Below are 19,167 nucleotides of genomic sequence, written 5' to 3' on the forward strand. Positions count from 1 at the left end.
GCAGGCTCAAAGTTGGTCTGGCTTTCTCTGCCCATGTATTAATGGGCTTTTTGGCAGCTCAGGGTTCTACCTGAAATGCAAATATTAGGCAATATTCGATTTCAGAGAATGTCTGCTTTGCCGTGCAAGTGCCGAAGGACCGGACCGGCAGGAGAGGCTGGGCAGGGCCCCTCTGACCTTGAACCTCCAGTGCAGAGATAAAAGGAGAGGACTGAACAAAAGCCTGGTGTTTTCAATGCCAGCATTGTCCAAGTTCCTCTGGCCTTCCCAGTTGGGAGTACTCCCAGATAGATCCAGACACCGGAGCAAGTAACACAACGGGACTTTAAAAGGCTCGTTTTAAAAGAATGCTAGTGGTTCCCCAAAGGGAAATTGGACAATTTTCCAGAAATTGTTATGGTTTCCCTATCTGTGTCAGTTTAAGCTCATTTTACCTCCAGTTACCACCACATACTTCATCTTTCAACTTAGAAGAGTGTCAACAGCTTAATGAACTGAACCACGGTTTTTTCACTGGAGTTCCTCTGTTTTTTCATTCCAGGTGGTTGTTTTGTGGGGCAGGGAGCAGGACCAGTGAGGCACCCTCAGCTCCAGCCTTCCTCAGCCCGCTCGTAATTCAGAACACACTTGATATTAATTACAAGATAAAAAGTGACGCTGGGCAGCGGCCTGAGAGGTCTGCCCCTGCCTGCTGCGCTGGGCCTGCTCCGGGCCTCCTGCGGTCTCCGGACCCGCCCCAGGTAGTGAGGGGTGCGGCGGGGCCTGCTCGGCCCTTCCCGGTGCCTCACGGGGAGGCGGGCGAGAGGCAGGGCTGGGGCGGTGCCGGCAGGCACTGCTGCCGGTCGGTAGGTCGGGGAGTCCCGCCCGCCTGCCTGAGGTCTGCCCGGAGCCGCCGGCGGCCCCGCAGTGAGTGGGCGCTGTGAAGCGAGGGAGGCCGGCGGGGCGGGTGCGGGCCGGTGTGGGGCAACGGCCCGGCCGGGCAGGGGCGCGGATGGCGGGGGCGCGGCGGTGGGGTCTTGGTGCGGGCCCGGCCCGGCTCGGCTCCCCGGGGGGGGTTCCGCTCGGACCGCGCTTTACGGAGCAGCTCGCCCGGCGGTGGCATAGACAGAGGGAAATGGCAATGAAAGCCGGAGCCGGGAGGGGAGTTTTCCCTGCAGGGGTGGGGGTGTCAGCCCGCGGCGCCGCTGCGTGCGAAGGAAGTGATGTTGAGACCGAGAGGATGAAACCGAATGTTGTGTTAAAGCTTCCCTTTCACTGTCCTGCAAACTTCCAAAGTGATACACAGGCTCCCAGGCAAAACAACCCCCAAACGAAAGAACTCCAGGAGTATCAAAAGCGCGTGGATTCCTTCTTGCAGATTTTAATGTTTAAAACCCCACGTTTTTAAGCGCTCTCTTCTCCAGTGCAAGCCCTGTGCATGGCTGAGCCGGACGGGTCTCCCGCACAACCCTCTGCCAGTGCCAGCGCTGCTCCCCTCGCCGCTGCCAGCGTGGCGTGGTGAGGGCTGGCAGCCGCTGCCCCGGAAGGCACCCCTGGGGCAGCCCGAACAAAGCTCCTCAGTGTTTTACCTTGGGTAGCTAACGGTAAGGGCGGGAGGAGTGGCCTGGCTTGGAAATGACTTGCTGAAAATGAGACTTCGCAAACTCTATAGCAGAGTGGGTTCGGTTGGGAGCTGCTGGTGTGCTGTGCGAGGCGGCACCCGGCTGTCTTCCAGAGGCATCCGCCTTGGACAGGACATTGTATCCGTCAGGCTCGATGTGCAGCCTCTTTCAGGCAGGTGAGGTGACTTCCCAGGGAGAACTGGCTGCGAGTGGGGCTGGTGACTTCCACAGGACCTTCCCGAACAGGCTGGTGGCGGTGTGAGGCTGGTGAGTGGCTTTGCTGCTGCTCAAGAGAGCCGAGCTTGATGTAGGAGATTGGATATTTCACACAAGCAAAGTTTTATTGCTTGGCTTTGTAGGTTTTCCCGCTTGAGTTAATGGCTGGTGATTATTGTGCCGACAGTAGGGTAGCTCTGTGCCCAGTGTGTTGCTTAAATGTGGTGTGGTCTGTGTTTTATGGTTCTTGGTGTTTATATGATTTAAAGTCTCTTGTTGAGATACATGTTTGTAGCTTGGATGTTTTGTTGGAGGATATTAAGGGTTTTGTCATAAACCTGAGTTTTCTTCCAGGGTACATCAGTGTTATTCCAGTGCCTATCCCAGTGTTCTCGTGGCAGTATTGAGTTTCCTTGTTGCTCCACAGTGGTTAAGAGATTATTTGGAAAAGGCTGTTGTTCAGCAAGAATAGCAGCGAAGATTTAGTTACCAGAATGCTGTGATACGCTTTCCTTTCATACTCATCGGGTGAGATTTCCCGAGGACCCAGAGGTAGTCCGTATGTGGAACTTGGATTTCAGATTCACCTGCTTCTCCTTTACATCTCTTCCAGAATTATTCATGTCTCTCTAGATTACATGCTTGCTCATTAGTTTTTAAATGCATGCTTAAAAATACATGCAGCTTCCCTTTTCTGGGAAGTGGGTGGTGGTCACATACAGAGAGGATTCATGCACATGAAATTTGGAAAAGCAATCTGGCAAACCGTGATCAGTGTTATGGAAAGAACACTCTTGATTTAGTTTCTACTCTTAAATGCTCACATCTTAAGTTTAAGCTCATAATACGTTATTTCAGCAGGTGAGTGAGATTCACAATCTATTGTTTTCTTGCTGTCAAGGTGAATGTGAGCTGAGATGGAGAAGTCTGAGCCAGCAAAGCCGTTTGCTCCAGATAGTGTTTTCTCAAAGGCAGATGCTAGCTCGCCTCTACTGCGTCATGATGTCAGTAAGAAAGGGCCAGATGGGATCCGTAAGTAGTCAAAAGTCATCAGATACCAAGAATGCAGTACCTCACCATATCTGTATTTTATGGTAGTCACTTGATAAGAGAGAGGTACTGGAAATTTTCTTCAGTTCTGTGTTGTAGTCTTTTACGTTATGTCTTAAATAAAGCTTTGTGGCAATCGGACACCCCTGGAAGATCTTACTCAGGCCAAAAGAAGCTTATAAAAGTGCATTCTAGGCATACAAATTAGTTACATATAAATAGCATCTTTGAAAATGAAAAACAGAGTAGCTGCCTTTCCAACTTAAATATACAGAATCTCCTTCAGTGTACTGAACCAAAGGGTGTTTGTTTGGAGTTTTTGGGCAAGAGCAAAACCCAGTTTTACTCAGCAAGCTTGGGCTAAGCAGTTACAGAAGTAATTCAGAGCAACGCTCTCAGGATGAAACGGGTGTTGGAAATGGTGTCATTTCCCAGTGTCCCGCCGTTGCAAGAGGCAGTGTGATGAAAGGCCCTTTTCATGCCACAAAGAGAAAGTTGTCATGCAGGTCAAAGATCCAGTGTATGCTCAGAGTTTAGTAGCCAAGAAGAATTTTACTTAGAACATTTCTCTGCTGTCTAGACATGACTGAGGAAGAACTGGGTATATGCAGATGTTTTACAGCACTGCCCAGAACTGAACTGAACTGTCTGGGGTTTGTGTTGGAGTTCCCTGACACGATAAGAAAAAAATCCTATGTTTGAGTGAGCTGTCTACAAGTCCTGGGTGAGGGATAGGGGAATCAGGATTTCCATTATTAAGATGTTAGAAAACAAACTCATTCAAGCAATTTGCTACTGTCCTGGGTTCAGCAGGCTTAAACCACGACAGCTACCCAAGAAGTAGCCTGGGGTGAGTTTTTCCCTCAGCCTTTACAGTATTGATTTGCTGAACTTTGAGTGAAAAGCTTTTTGATTTGTAACTCTGTGCTTGTGAAATGAATAAAACTGCTTGAGTGAAGACAGCTACAGACTGTGCTTATGCAGAGTAGTGCAGACATGTGCTTTCATTCACTATGTTCACTTTATTTACTCTGTGTTGTATTTGCTTTTTCTTGTAAGTGCTATAAATAATCCCTGCAATTACATACAGGGGAGTGAGATTAGTAACCTAGAAGGTAGGGATGGGTTCTCTTCCGTATGAATTTCCTGTGGGATCTTGGTATTTTCTTGCACTACATATTTCATAGAATAAGCGAGGTTGGAAAAGACCTCTAAAATTAAGTCCAACCTTCACCTGAGGTTTCCTCTCAGATGTTAATTCTTCATATGGCTCTTTGAGCCCATAGTTATTCTAAAACACATTAAAGGTACTGAATCAGAAGGCATTAGCCAAGGGACATTCATCATTTATAAGGTGTCTGCAGGTATGTGATCCAGTAATTCTGTATGTAAGGCTGCAATATTATAGTTTGGAATAATGAAGAAAGCAGTCGGGCAAAACTAAAGCTTTCTTCTCTTACCATCTGTTGTACTAGGTGATTGACTTGTCTAACAAGAACAGATACAGAGACATAAATGCATGAGAAAATTTAGCCCTAAAAATGTGTATTTTTTTGGCGTTCTGGATAAACTTATCCTTGAATCCAGAGCTGTTGGTTCTCCAGGTTGTAAGGGGCAAGATGAAAGGAAGACCACAGATACCAGAAGCAGGACTTGAGTTCAAACTATGGAATCATTCACTTAGATCTCACCTAACCCAGTAAAGCATTAAACCTTTATTTTTGGAGCGTGACTTTCCTTAAAGCAGCTCGTTGGCCCGTGCTCAGAACAGCATCCACAAAGAGGAATGTTCTCTGCAGTTGTTGTGCTTAAAGCTATTTTCAGCTTTCTGGTTTGCCGACCACCCTGCAGACCCCATGCATGTGGTTCAGATGAATTAGGCATGGAGTTGGAGATATGGGAGTATGGAACAGGGCAAGAGCTGGAGGAAAGCACTGATGCACTACCAGATGTGGAAGATGAGAGGTGGGCATTTAATCAAGTATCTTGCACAGAGCATGAGGCCTGGTAGTGCTGTTCAGCCTGCCTCGTGAGTTGTGCAGGTTCTGATATCATACCAGGAAGGCATACAGCCTTTCTTACACAGAAAATCCATCCCTGCTGATGACATTGTGCTATTCACAGTTTGGAGCCAGGGAGGTCTCTGTGCAAAGCACAGCTCCTTTTCAGTGCAGTCCAGCAGCAGGCTAGCAGAGTGAGCTGTGTTCGGTTATTTGTAAGGGTGCAGGAACTTACCCACCAGAGAGTCACTTGCTGTCTCTATATCTGAAGTGAATAAAAACACCATTTGGGAGTCCCAGTCTGCAGCAGCAGATAAAATGCCTCTGGTATTTTCTGTTGCCTGTCTAACAGCATCAATGCTGTGTGTTGACTTTAGATAGCTGTCTGCACACTGTGACCTGGTAGCTCTAGTGAGAAGTATGTGACAGTGTAAGGTGGAAGAGTTGGTTTTTTGGGTTTGAATTGCTTAATGTTTAGAAGGCTGTTCTAGAAATCTCTGAATATTTTTATCTGGAAAGAGAAGCCAGTCTAAATGTTAAGTATTGCAGCTGCTTCTGCTCTGGTGTGCATTCTTTGATATGGTTAGGATCGTTTGCTTAGGTTGTTTCAAGACAGTAAGAACTTGGGTTGATATTGTCTTTATAGCCAAAAAAGCTGTAGGTAATTAATCTCTGTTTGAGCCAGAAGACTGCTGGAGGCATGGCTGTGTGTAAACCATCATGGAAGGCTGATGCAGGGCACTTTGGATTTGACAGCATGAGACCTGGAAGGAGAGAATGAAAATTGTACTCTCCAGCCAGCTAAACTGAGGTCTAAGAGAAGGCATTTCCTCTCTACATAGCTGTAGGATCAGTGCCTTGTAATGGGCTGACTGCAGGAGAAACTGATAGATAAGTGTCATGCTTAAACTCACTTCTCTCATTCTCCTCTCATGCTTTTGTGAGACTTGCCCTGAAATGATAGTAGCTGTGAATGTTCTATAGCTACTTGTGAAATGTTGATTAAGTGAACCAATTTTAAGCTGTGGCATCCTCAGCACTGCTAGCTCCAGTACTGATTTGGTAATTAGGTGGTAAACATTGCTTAGAACATTAATTTGGCTGATGTTTGCACTGCACAAAGAAGGTGTAATCAGCACAGGAGGGGTAGGTTGTTTATTAGCACTCTTGGGCTGCGAGGCAGTATTGGCAAGGCAAACCTGGGAGTTAGACTTCAGGGTTTTGCTGCTGTCTCTGGCCTTGACCTCCACTGTAGCACCAGGTGAATGGGTTTCTGGCTGAGTTTTACTGCCTTCAATGTACAAGTAGTAGCAGGTATTGCGGCTGAAAGAGAGTTTTCTGGATGATTCTGGATGCTGTCTGGGAACTGGGAGTGCTGTCTGAATGCTGGCAATCTCTGTTGGTATCACCAAGTTTCATTAGGGCTTGTTTTGTTAAGACTTTGCTCTTTCACAATGAGGCAATATGTTTTGAGTATTAAATGTGCTTTGGTGTAATTACCTTGTGATTATATCAAATACTAGAGCATTAATATGATTTCCACTTGTATGTGTTGTTTTGTCCAGATGTAATTTACTTGAAAGCCAGCTTTTAAGAAGTGTGAAGAGCATTCTTTGCAATGTTGTTGCCTGAAATAAAGCAACTGTGTAAAGATTGCATAGATTGCATCTTCTTGGATAACAAATCTTTACAATATTTGACAGGTGTAATCACTGCATTTTAAAATACATGTAAATGAGATTTAGACCAAGCTGTGCAGTGCTAGAAATATACTAATCATAGGTAATTTTCAGCAACTGAATTGAAGTAACTTTTGGACTATAATGAACCCTGTATCTTCATGTAGAACAGGTTGCAGGTACTGATTTTATCAAGGAAGCTTCCCAGAGAAACAGTGCTGATGCATTCTTTTCCATTTCACAACATTGCCAGCTTATTCTATGGGATATCAGCTTCTCTCCTAGGGAAGGTGATTGCTTGCTTAACAGGGATATAATGGGGAGGCTCTTCACAAGTTTGCTTGGAAATTGCTTTCTCTGTGCTGAACTAAGACTTGTAGCCCACTCTTTTCATAAAGACTGTATTCACTCTATTAAAGAGTCTCATGTAGCACATTCATTTATGGTTTAATGAAAACGATCCTTCTTTATGTTTTTAGGGAGTCCTTGAGATGACAGCAATGGCAGAATTCAACAGCATCCATTCAGTGACTGAAATGCCAGAAGGAGACAATCGTAAAAGTGGTTTCCATCATGGAATGTTCTTGGAACCCCAAGAGAAGAAGAAGAGCATGAAGGCTTTGGTGGTTAAGCAAGCAAAGAAAACTTGCAGCTGCACTCCAGCCAGAGTTAAAGACTTTGTTTTAAGTTTCTTTCCCGTCTTGCAGTGGCTTCCTAAATACAAACTGAGAGAGTACCTACTGGGAGACATAATGTCTGGTGTGATTGTGGGGGTCTTACTAGTCCCACAGTCAATTGCTTATTCTCTCTTGGCTGGGCAGGAGCCTATTTATGGCCTTTATACATCTTTTTTTGCTGGCATTATTTATTTCATATTTGGAACCTCCCGCCACATCTCAGTTGGCATCTTCGGTGTGATTTGCCTGATGGTGGGACAAGTGGTGGATCGTGAGATACAGAGAGCTGGCTATGATGCAGAGCCAGCTGTGCTCAGTGGCCTCACAGCTACAGCAGCATATGCAAACACCACCAGTTCTCCTGTGAATCGGACGTCACAGGAGCTGCTCTGTGATAAAAGCTGCTATGCAATTACAGTGGGAGCCACTATGACCTTCATAGCTGGAGTTTATCAGGTAAGAGGAGGTGGACAAACAGGTATTCTGTGGAAATAGTTTTAATTCTTTAGGTCATTGCCACATGAACAGACTGCTGGGCTTGCATGTTTCCTTAATCTGCATCCCAGGGGAGTGGACACAAGGAGCAATGGAGATCTACAGTTACTGTTGTGCAAGAAACTCCTGTGTCCTCTCCTTTTTTAATAGCATTTTGTGCTTGTATTGCTACTCTGTTGGGGACTGTAAGGACTTGCACATAACCGTGTGCTGCTCGCACCTAGTAACTCACTACCTTCCTCACTCTGACTTGAAGCTGTTTTTTTTTCTCTGGCTTATAGCATAAACCTCCATTTCATTGGGCCCAAATGTGGTGTGTCAGCTTCTCATTCCATACTCCAATTATTTGCCTTTTATCAAAAAATAATCTGGACAGTAAATGATTTTCCTAGACATTAAGAGAATTCTCCAATTGATTTGTATTTGTCTTTGTGTCTGTAAAACTTTGCTGTTTGTCTGTTCAAAGCAAAACAATACTGAATATACAGTATGAAAAGGATACTATTGAGATGATAAAATATATTTGAAATAGAACTTTCAATTATTACCATATTAAAATGTTATTCATCAATATTTTACCATTCTGTCTCTACTTAGTCCTAGAATTCAATACGTTTGTTCTTACGGTGCCCTCCAGGGTGAGAGCTCATCAAACTGTACATAGGTGGGAAAGCAAGCATACATGTGACACTTGTATTGGACACAGTCTGGGACTCTTTCTTGTGTTACTTGTTAAGAGTTGAGTAATTTCAGCAGTATTCTGGGACCCCTGGGGTACAGTGGATTCTGTGTTTCGTCACTGTAGGATGGATACAGTTTTGGAGTTGTGAATTGTGTGTAATATTCTTTGCAATTGCAAGTACAATTAAGTTTCTTTATGTGAAGGAGTCAGATTACCCAAATGTTAGGCATATTCTACTTGCTGTCCTTTCAACTAGCATTAATAAAAATTAATGACAAGGCACTTAAAAAAATTGTCTAATCTGCATCACAAGAGTTTGCAGCTCATACTTCCCATGTCAGATGCACCAAACTTTATGCAGTGCAAAGGACAGCTGTTATGCCACAGTCTGTATTTTCATTGCAGGTTGTGAAGCTCCAGTGTAAGTCAAAGACAACCAAAAAGGTTTTGGATCTTTGCAGAGTTCACAAAGCTCAGAAGAACTTCAGAGAGAAATGGCAAAGGTAGCCAGAATTTCAAATGCTTCCCTCCCCACCCCAGGCTTGCTTTCTTGGCTGCTAGGGTAACAAGAAGTTACAACCAAACTGATGAGCAGACAATAAACACAGGCTCAGGGCATGAAGACCCCCCAGAAAGCCTGCTCTGTGTTAGAAATCCATTTCATTGAGGAGCAGCTGAATGCTGGAGTCTGTTTTCTTCATCCTTAGACCATGCCTTGTGCTCCAGGGCTGTGCTCCAGAGTGGGCTCCCGAGCCCCACAGTGATGACATGTTCAAGATCAGCATCTTAATCTATTGTGTGTGATTGATTCCTTTCAGGTGGCCATGGGTTTCTTTCAAGTGGGCTTCGTCTCAGTGTACCTCTCCGATTCATTGCTGAGTGGATTTGTCACGGGTGCCTCCTTCACCATCCTGACCTCACAAGCCAAGTATCTCCTGGGTCTAAACATTCCAAGGAGCAGTGGCATCGGCTCCCTCATAACCACATGGATAAACATCTTCAGAAACATACACAAGACCAACATCTGTGATCTCATCACCAGCATCTTGTGCTTTCTTGTACTTATCCCAACCAAAGAGCTTAATGATCATTTCAAATCCAAGCTCAAGGCTCCAATACCAGTTGAACTAGTTGTGATTGTGGCAGCTACTCTGGCATCTCACTTTGGGAAGCTGAGAGAGACTTATGGCTCAAGCGTTGCCGGACGCATCCCAACTGGGTTTCTGCCACCCCGTCCTCCAGACTGGAACCTGATTCCTAATGTGGCTTTGGATGCTATTCCCTTAGCTATTATTGGCTTTGCCATCACTGTCTCCCTCTCGGAGATGTTTGCCAAGAAGCATGGTTACTCTGTGAAGGCCAACCAGGAAATGTATGCCATTGGCTTCTGCAACATCGTTCCCTCTTTCTTCCATTGTTTTATAACAAGTGCAGCTCTTGCCAAGACTCTTGTCAAAGAGTCCACAGGCTGTAGGACACAAATGTCTGGCATGGTGACTAGTTTGGTAATCCTATTAGTCCTCCTTGTGATTGCACCTTTGTTTTACTCCCTTCAGAAATGTGTCCTTGCTGTCATAACCATTGTAAACCTCAGAGGAGCCCTGCGGAAGTTCAGGGACCTGCCAAAGATGTGGCATTTGAGCAGAGTGGATACAGTGATCTGGCTAGTTACTATGGCAGCCTCAGCGCTCATCAGTACTGAGATTGGTCTTTTGGTTGGTGTTTGCTTCTCTATGCTCTGTGTCATTTTCCGAACTCAGAGGCCAGAGGCGCCACTGCTTGGTTGGGTGGCGGAGTCCGAGACGTATGAATCCCTGTCTGCTTACAAGAACTTGCAAACCAAGCCAGGAATTGTGGTGTTCCGTTTTGAAGCACCCCTCTACTATATCAACAAAGAGTGCTTTAAATCCATCCTGTACAAGCAAACAGGGGTCAACCCAGTCTGGGTGAAAGCAGCAAAGAAAAAGGCAGCAAAGAGATTGCTTAGAGAGAAAGAGGTAGATTCTGGTGGCAACCAGACCAGCATCTCCGTGGATTTTGTCTCTGAACCTCTGGGATTTCACACAATAGTGATTGACTGTTGTGCAGTACAGTTTCTGGACACGGCAGGAATACGCACGCTCAAAGAGGTCTGCAAGGACTACAGGGAGATAGAAGTCCAGGTGCTTCTGGCCCAGTGCAATCCTTCAGTGAGGAGTTCCCTCATCCGAGGAGAATTCTTTAAAGAGGGGGAAGACCACCTTCTCTTCCACAGTGTGCACCAGGCTGTGGACTTTGCATTGGGTGCACACGGGCACAGTGAGACTAGCGTTTGTAAGAACTAGCTGTGGAAATTGGAGCAAAGCTTGGGGAAATAATGGTGGTGGGTCTGTATATCTGTGCAATATATATGCACTCAGATAAAAAGAAGCAGAGTGGTTGTTAACACACTGATTACTTTGGAGTCTGTTTTGATGCTTTAAATTTGCCTGCTGGGTATAGTGATTCATTAGGTGGTATTGAATGAAGGCAATTTTTAACTTGATTATGGTCAATCTGTGAATCTTAAAGAGTTTTCATATGGTTATTCATCTCATTTTTCTTCTCTCTGGAGCTTACTATGTCTTGGTTCCCCTCTAAGTTTTGATCATAAGCCTTGTAAGTCTTCATTGTAACCCTGTCTCTATGGATGGGATTTTGAAGTAGTCTGGGTACCCTGTCCAACTGAACAATGAGAGGCAACTCATTTCTTGTCACTCATTCAGGCACTGCTTTTCCATATCACCACACCCTTTTATTTTCTAACGAATGACTGACAGGGACTGTTTGCTCTAGTCTGTGCTGTTGAGTGATTGATGGGTGATTTTGTAACGTCCCTGGATTTGAGACAGATAGATAAATAAAATCCAAATGTGCATGAAGAACATTCTTAAGGAATAGCTCCTAACAACCTGTCACCTCCAGAGGCTTTGCCAATGTCTCCTGAGAGCCTAGTACTGCCAGGCAGCAAGCCATGGTTGTCTCATTTCTACACAGGCCTTTACATGCCATGAAGGCTTGCCCCTTCAGCTTCAACTTTTTAATGTTTTTATTCAGAGGTGACTGTTTAGAAATCTGTTTCATGCTTATGATCAGGCATTTGTTTTCCTAAGATTTAGAAGCTCTTAGAATTGTGGGCATTAGATATGGAAAATGCCTAATTCTTGAGTTTCAATAGAAACCAGTCCCTTTTAGTTAGTTTTATATGCCAGGCAGACAGGATCACAGGCACAAAAATGTAAAGGGCCAAATAGATATCCAACATCTGTCCAATTTTGTCAATGTCGTACAGATTTCATGTGTGAATGCAGGTTTGATTGACCATAGCCCCTTTACTCATGCTCTGTCATGGGCTTTGTATAATGGGGATGGACAGACCAAGAAGTACAGCCATTAGAAAAGGAGACAGAGAAATTCTGTGCTGAACATTAGTGTAAATAAACCTTTGTACTTTGGCTTTAAATTATGCAGAACAGTGAACAGTACCTGTTCTTTGTTCTAAAACACAAAAGCTGGTTAGAAAGAAGTTCTCTTTTCTTACACCAATACTACAACTATGAAAGCAGAATTGAGAGATTAACATCTTACACTGAGTTCCAGCTGTATGTAGTGCACTGTACATCCTTTGAAGATGATGGTTTCTCCCAGGTTCTTCACAGCTTTTTGAAGGGGAAAAGTTGCTCTATAAATACAGTATTCTCATCCTTAATCATTCAAGAATGAGTCAGGAGTTGAAAAGGAATAAAATGCCATGTGAATTATGAACTGTTTTCTAAATAGAAATATATTTTGAGTTTATTTCCTCAGATAGGAGCAGTAACTGTTCTTTCTATGGAAGTTGGTATGTCTGTGACATACCACTTCACTCTTGGAGCTGGGACCTCAAGGATTAGATAGAAAGATGAGTCCCAGGATCTGGCAGCCTCTGTATGTTACTGAAGTTAGTACAGTTTCGTAGGACATCACAGCAGTGTATAGCAATACAGGGAGAGGTGGTAGGTGGCTGTTGCATACATTGAAAAGGAGTATGTGGCTGAGATCTGTGCTTCATGTGTTTGAGAACTGGCAATGTTAAGGAAACAAATCTCCCAAGTATCAGAGAGAAAATGCTTAAGGTTCGGCAGTATTCAAAGCACACAAATATTGTTCTTTCTCAACCTTAAGGCGTGTGTATGCAAGGAGGAGAATCCCAAATAGCTACTGCTGAATGTTTTTATTTTCTGCAGTGATCTCCTCCATGAACTTTTTTCTTCTAGGCTAAGAATCCTTTATGTGGTTTGGATAATTGTAATGACTGAATTGGTATTACAAGAGTGGATTAGCCTAAGCCACATAAAAGCAGTGAGTGGAGTTAACGCCTATGTAGAGTGAGCTCAGGATGGGAATTATGTTTTAATTCCTCACCATACATGTTTTCCATTGAGTTCCCATTCAGAGCCCCTGAGTTGGTGTTGAGAGAGCTGGCACAACCACAGCAGCTCCCACAGCCGGGTGCTGGCTTGGGACGGGTTTGGCGCCATGGCTGCTTTGGCACTGTGCTGGCTGGTGGCGGGGGAGCTGTGTAGACCTGTGCATGTGCATTCAGCTGGAGGCAGTGCTGTGAGCTGGGGGAGCCCCTTTTTGGCATAGTTTGTTCACGTTACCAGGAAGCATCTTTAGAGCTGTGAACAAAAGCCTCTGCCAGTTTTAGACACTGATTTTTTTCAACTAACGTTTTTCAAGAGAGCAGAACGGTGCCAGAGAGCAGAACATCTTCTCAAAGCCCTGATGAAAAATTACAGCACAGCCAGCAATAAGCAGTGTATGCTGTTATTGCATGTTCCTGCCTACCTGCAGCTACGTGTTCTCCCCCCTTTGCCTCACAGCCATGGGCAACTGAGAGGGAGAGGAGAAATAAGCAGCTGGCCAGGAGACTTCCTTTGAGGCAGGTCAGTCACGGGTGGGATAGAAGTAAAGTAGAAATGGCTCTGGCTGATCCTTTACACTCACAATTCCTCTCTCCTGTACTCTTTTCATGCTGCCCAGGTGGGGATATTTTGATCTGTGACCATGCACAGATTTGTGTAGCCAAATTCTGAGAAAGGGAAAAACAGTAATTATTTACTGAAAGATGTTCTTTCAAATCCATTTCCACCTGTGTCGGGAAGAGAGGAATAGCAGTGTTGCTTCCAAGAAGTAAGCACTTTACACAGCTAGCAGGATGCATATTTGTAGCTGCTGGGTATCTGCATAAAAGCACAATAAAATAGCCATAAATTGATTTTCAAATAATTAATTTAGATTACAGCTGGAAGATATGCTGAAGTGATTTACTGTATTTGGCTTCAGTGCTGTTTCTGCAGCGTGACTGGCAACACAGCGTCCAAATTCCGTTTTAAGCAAAACACAAGAAGCCGTATTAAAATGCAACAGCAAAAGCAGCCTGCCAACCAAAAGAACAACTTTTAATGTTCTTAAAGATAACATCCAGAGGTCATAGTATTAATAAGACTGTATTAATGCATAGAGCTCTGCTTAAAAAGGAACAGAAATAGATGCCATTTTCCAGAGAGTTTGGTATAATAGAGAGTCCTTTGGAATTAACTGAAGATTAGAGTTTATCATGGCTGGAATTTCTTACAACAGTGGGGTTTCTGCCAGTTTTCTTTTAGGCATAGAATAATTTTTAACAGAGACATGAAACTGATTTAAGTCTACTGGCAAGAAGCATGTTTTGCTTGTATATGTTTATGGACCCTTTAGAAGTAATCCAATTTCAAATTTAAGAATTAGGGACCACTGATTAAAAACGGTTGCCCTCAAGAATTCATTTTATAAAGGAATTTTGTGTATATACACATACACATATATAGGTGTATGTATGTATATATGTGGATACACACACTTTTGCTGCTGTATGATGGATGCAGCAGCTATATATATCCAGTTACGCTTTTGTGGTACTTGGGTTCTTCTGCCTTCTACTGTTTTGAATGAACAGTGGAAAACATATACCAGATTTTATAAGGGGAAATCTGCCGCACCCACTGCCTTCTACACCTTCTCTTATCCCTGCCTCTCAGTGTAATTTGTAATCTGTAGAAAGAGGGAATCTTGGAATGATTGTGTTTGGGTTTATGTATCTGTCAGCAATAGGAATGTTCATCCCAGGTACAACCTTCAGAACCCAAGGCCAGAGTGGGAGATGGTGTAAATCAGTTAATCTCCATTCCCAAACATTCTAATCAGCAATTATCAGTCTAAATGAAGAATTAAGAGACCATAAGCACATTCATTAATGACAACAACACAGCATTATGGAAATTAACGCTCACAGTCCCAGCTATACTAAAGACTCCTGAGAAATGTCTATTAGTCTCCTGCTAAATGTCAGGCTCTATTTTTACGGTTATTGCTGCTATAGTGGGCTCAGTTCCTCCTCCTGTGGCAGTTGCGCTAACAAATGTTTCACTTGTGTGAATGTTTTGACATGGAAACAATTTTCAGTCAATTCATAAACCAGGAAGAGGTACTGCAGTGGGACACGTGGTGCTTAGTTTTGGATTTATAATGACATCGCTAACCTTAGTCTTGTGTGATTTAGTGATCCTGATTTCCTTGTAAGCCATTGCAGCTCCATCTGCTCCTCCCGAATTCAGTGTGAGACCCACCTCCACCCTCTTGACACTTCTTTCTGTGTTTTGCTGTAAGACTTTGCATATAATCAACAGTAAATAGAAGAATCATTGCCTTTGTGTATATTGCTGTTACATGTGACCTGCCAGATCTTTTGATGAGGATAAAGCTCCTGAAGACAGTGTGTAAACCAACCCCAAACCCCTACCAGTTCCCCACATGCTGGGAATGGGAGAAAGGGGGCTATGGGCAGCTGGCAGGGGAGCACTGCTGTTTCTTTCCCCCCATGAGCACATTGGAGCCTCAGCCTGGTGTGGGGCTGTGTGAGGGTTTGTGTAGCTGAAAGAGTAACGTTGCTGCCCAGAAAGGATGGATAACCTGGAGATGTCTTTATTATGGGGCTCCTGCGGCACTGTGCTAAGCAGCTATGCGCCTTTGTAACAAGTGTAATAATAACACAGGACCTAGTTCCTGCTCAGTGCTGCTGTGTGAGTCACTGTCCTGAGCTACATATATAAGGTATATATAAGGTACGTATGTCTCCACTTCCTTCTGAAAGAGATATAAAAGTCTGTTACTGATGCATCTGAAGTGCAGAGGTGAGGTACTGTGGGCAGGAAAGCATCCTGCCTGCCACATCATGGTTTTGAGTTGGTCAATACCCAGCTGCCTCCCACAGCCTTGTGCTGAGGTCGGCTGTGAACTCTGCCTGTGCCAGGTCCTAGATCTAGGTCTTATGTGGTGGGGTCCATTCTTTCTGTGCCAAACCTCCCTTGAGAAGACCAGCAACACTGCACGTCTCCTTGGGTGCAGTTCCCTGAACCTTTTCACCCAAAGGCTGTGCCAGCTCGCAGTTCCCCGCCACGCTTTGGCTGCTCGCTATCATCTCCAGCGCTGCTGGTGCAAAGAGCATGTAAGCAACTAGAAGACGTGTCACCCACATGTTTCCAGTCTGAAAACAGCGCAGGAACACCCATGCTGGCCCTGCAGCTGGGCACGCTGGTCAGCACTGACCTTAACCTCCCAGCACAGTGAGGAGCATGGCTAGGCTGGAGGAAGCTGCAGGTCTGGAGAAGGATCACAGAAACTGGAACAAGAGAAAACCTTTGAGCTGAGGGTGAAACTCTTTAGGCAAATAGTTCATTTTAGGGCATTATCTTATGTTGCTTCGGAAAGGTGATTACATGATTGAGGTGATTTACATTTTGTTACTAATATGGTTAAGCTAATGAAGCTGTGATAGGCGCCTGCTGCTCATGCCGTACAAGGTGCTTTGTATCTGCATAGCTTATTTTGCTTTGCTGAGTCTTGATATAGGATACTGTTGTGAGACTTCCACTGTAGCTGTCCACACTAGAAGAGCTTTGCACTTCTACTTTGCTGGCATAGATAAAAGGAACAGTATCGTTAGTGCAGACTTTGCACTGTGAATGACCTTGTTAAGTCCCAAGAATGACTCGCACTTGGTTATCATGTTTGTAAGCCTTTGTAGGATCAGCTGCTCATGTGAAAAACTACCTGATCTTTTACTTTCGGTCAGATTCTACCTGAAGGAGAAATAATTCTGAGTCTTGCTTTTTCTTCTGAGATCATTACAGTGCTAAAAGTGAGGTCTCTGGTTAGGTAAAATGGCAAATATTTTTATTTTTATATATATACAAATTCATAGTATAATTAGTACCTCTCTGGTTTATTTTCTATAGATTATATACACTAAGGCATACTGCTATTCTCTAATGGGCAAATACACAAAATATTTCAGCGCTGGATGGAGACCCAGATCTTCACTGAGTACATTTACTGCCAAAAATATGTATGTGAATTCTGTCTCTCTCCAGCTTTGAAAGCACTTGGCTCTTAGTCCGGCTTCCAAATGATCTCAGGACTCCACAGGAAGATAGGAAGTGAAACATTTTGCTGGACTTGGGGGCAAGTTTTTTAGGTCTCATTTTTAACTTAAGGAAGTAAATTTTCTGTATAATTGAAATGCAACTGAAACGTAGTGAAGGAGAGGTAAAGCCTCATGTTTTCTGGAAAGCACATGGTGCTTTGAGTTCATCAGCCTGTGGTGTCCCTGACCATCATCTCTGGTGTCTTGCTATGTTCCGGGGTATGATTTTTTAAATTATTTTAAATTCAGAGTAATTTTAGACATTTGTGACATAATGTTTTTCAGAATAAACCAAATGGCAGATTTTGCCTGGAGTAGCTTTTTCAGGCTCGAGAACCAGTTTAACCAAACAGGACCTCTGGAATGGAGTAGATCACATCGGTCGGCTGACCTAACCAGTTTACAAAATGGTTTATTTGAATAACATGGAAAAGTTACATCCATAAAGCATCACTTCTTACCGTGACTAATTTGTGCAGTAAAACCAAGGTACAATGTTTCCCCCAGTGCAGTGGTGGAATCAAGGGTGCTGGGAGAGCATCAGCCCATGCTGGATGGCTGACATAGGCCTTCTTGCCTTGTGTCCAGCGTGGGGAAGATGTGCTGCCATCAGCTCCTTGTTGGGTGCTGTGCTCACCGACCAAACGATTGTGATCAGAGTTATATTTTGTCCATCATCATCTTTTGTCCTGTAATCAGCTACGGTGTCAGAATCAGCCGTGGCATGTTGTTGACTCTCCTTTACACTGTCTGTTAGATCTCTTATCAATTGTCATTTTTAAACGCTAACGTGCCTTATTGTCATTGTAGAAGATTTGTTAGCAAGAATTTTCTATCAAATATGGTAAAATCTTTGGGATTTCTTAATCACCATTAAAAGATTGTATTTGTTTTCTCTGTTGTCAAATGTGTGCTTACTACCTTAGGAGATGCTGCAGCTATGCATTTTAAAAAGAGAAGCCACACACGTTTGAGCATCGAGTCCCCAGTCCCCATTTCTCCTGACAGTTGTGCTCAATCCCTGCTGTAAGGTTCAGTGCATACACAGCTGTGTGCACTGTTCTCCTGCACTGTATGGTACACACATAATAGGCATGCATGGAAGTTTCTTGGCAATGTAAATGGGGCATTGACTGACGATACGTGGCCAGCAGCAGGATTTCACCTTGTTCTGACTTCAGTTCTCTGTACAACCAGGCTGCAGTTTGTCTCATAACAAGTGATAAGCAATGTGATGGCAGTGATGTGCTGTTTGCCGGTGAGTAGCACCCTCCTGTGGGCCAGGTCCGTATTCTGAAGATGCAGGAAACTGATTTGTTCAGGTTTGGTGCTACTTGCACTTTACAATATGTGTACTTACAGCACATGGTATTACAGATTTAGCCTTACAAAATAGCTGCAGTGTATTTCAGTGTTGACATAACAGGTTATATGACTTGGTCAGGTCATGGCTGGTCAGAGAGCAGAAATTAGAGCAGCTCTGGGTGCAGTTCTGGGCAGTTACTGTGAGCATTATCATGTCCTTGAGTTCTGCATAAGATTTTCTTAATCCAGCACTGCTCAGCTCTTACCTGAGGATGCCTTTTACCTTAGGAAGCCTCAGAGCACATGCTGTTATTTTTGTGTTGGTGCCAACAGAGCTGTAGAGCACTCAATTACGGGGAATGCCAGCAGGCGCTTTCTGCTCTCTTGGGAAGCATGGGACAGCCATTGCCTTCAGCTGAGTGACTGATTCATGCTGATACAGAGCTAAAGGGCAATCAACAGCACCTTTACCTGTGCTCCTTAAGACTCTATCTTATGTGTGAACAACTAATTCTCACCAAACATATTCCTGCACTAGAGGAGACACTCCCAGCCCTGTCTCCTGGGTCACAGGCTGGTGGAAGCTGCTTGGGAAAGGTGCTCCAGGGGTCCGGTCCAGGCAGAGCCCTCCCAGTGCCTGGTAAGCAGCAGGCTAGAAACTTCCTGAGCACTTAGACCTTTGTCACAGCTTTTGCAGCACTTCTTCATGAAGCTTCCTTCCCTTTCCCTTTACTCTCACCTTTTGACTCCCACCATACCCTGTGGCAGCCTGTGTCACTGCTTGGTTGTGTGGAAAAGATTCTCCTTCAGTTTGAAATCTAATGGGAGATCCAGTCTTGTTGTATAGCAGGTAGCTGGAGATGTGCTGCAGTTTCTGGGTTTCTTACCCATCTGCAGGAGCATTTTTCTGTCCTGTGGCATTGAGATGTGCCCTCCAT

General features: G+C 44.2%; 1 protein-coding gene across 1 annotated transcript; it reads left to right on the plus strand.

The window, feature by feature from the left end:
• Nucleotides 1-825: 825 nt before the first annotated feature.
• Nucleotides 826-17,714, plus strand: LOC308226116 (sulfate transporter-like). The gene is made up of 3 exons (XM_080627531.1): nucleotides 826-906; nucleotides 7,026-7,679; nucleotides 9,219-17,714. Exons 2-3 carry the CDS (start codon nucleotides 7,038-7,040, stop codon nucleotides 10,722-10,724), a joined length of 2,148 nt encoding a protein of 715 aa, XP_080483657.1. The 5' UTR covers nucleotides 826-906; nucleotides 7,026-7,037; the 3' UTR covers nucleotides 10,725-17,714.
• Nucleotides 17,715-19,167: the final 1,453 nt, after the last annotated feature.

The sequence above is a fragment of the Psittacula echo genome (genome assembly GCF_963264785.1).
Source record: "Psittacula echo genome assembly, chromosome: 11".
NCBI classification, from domain to species: domain Eukaryota; kingdom Metazoa; phylum Chordata; class Aves; order Psittaciformes; family Psittacidae; genus Psittacula; species Psittacula echo.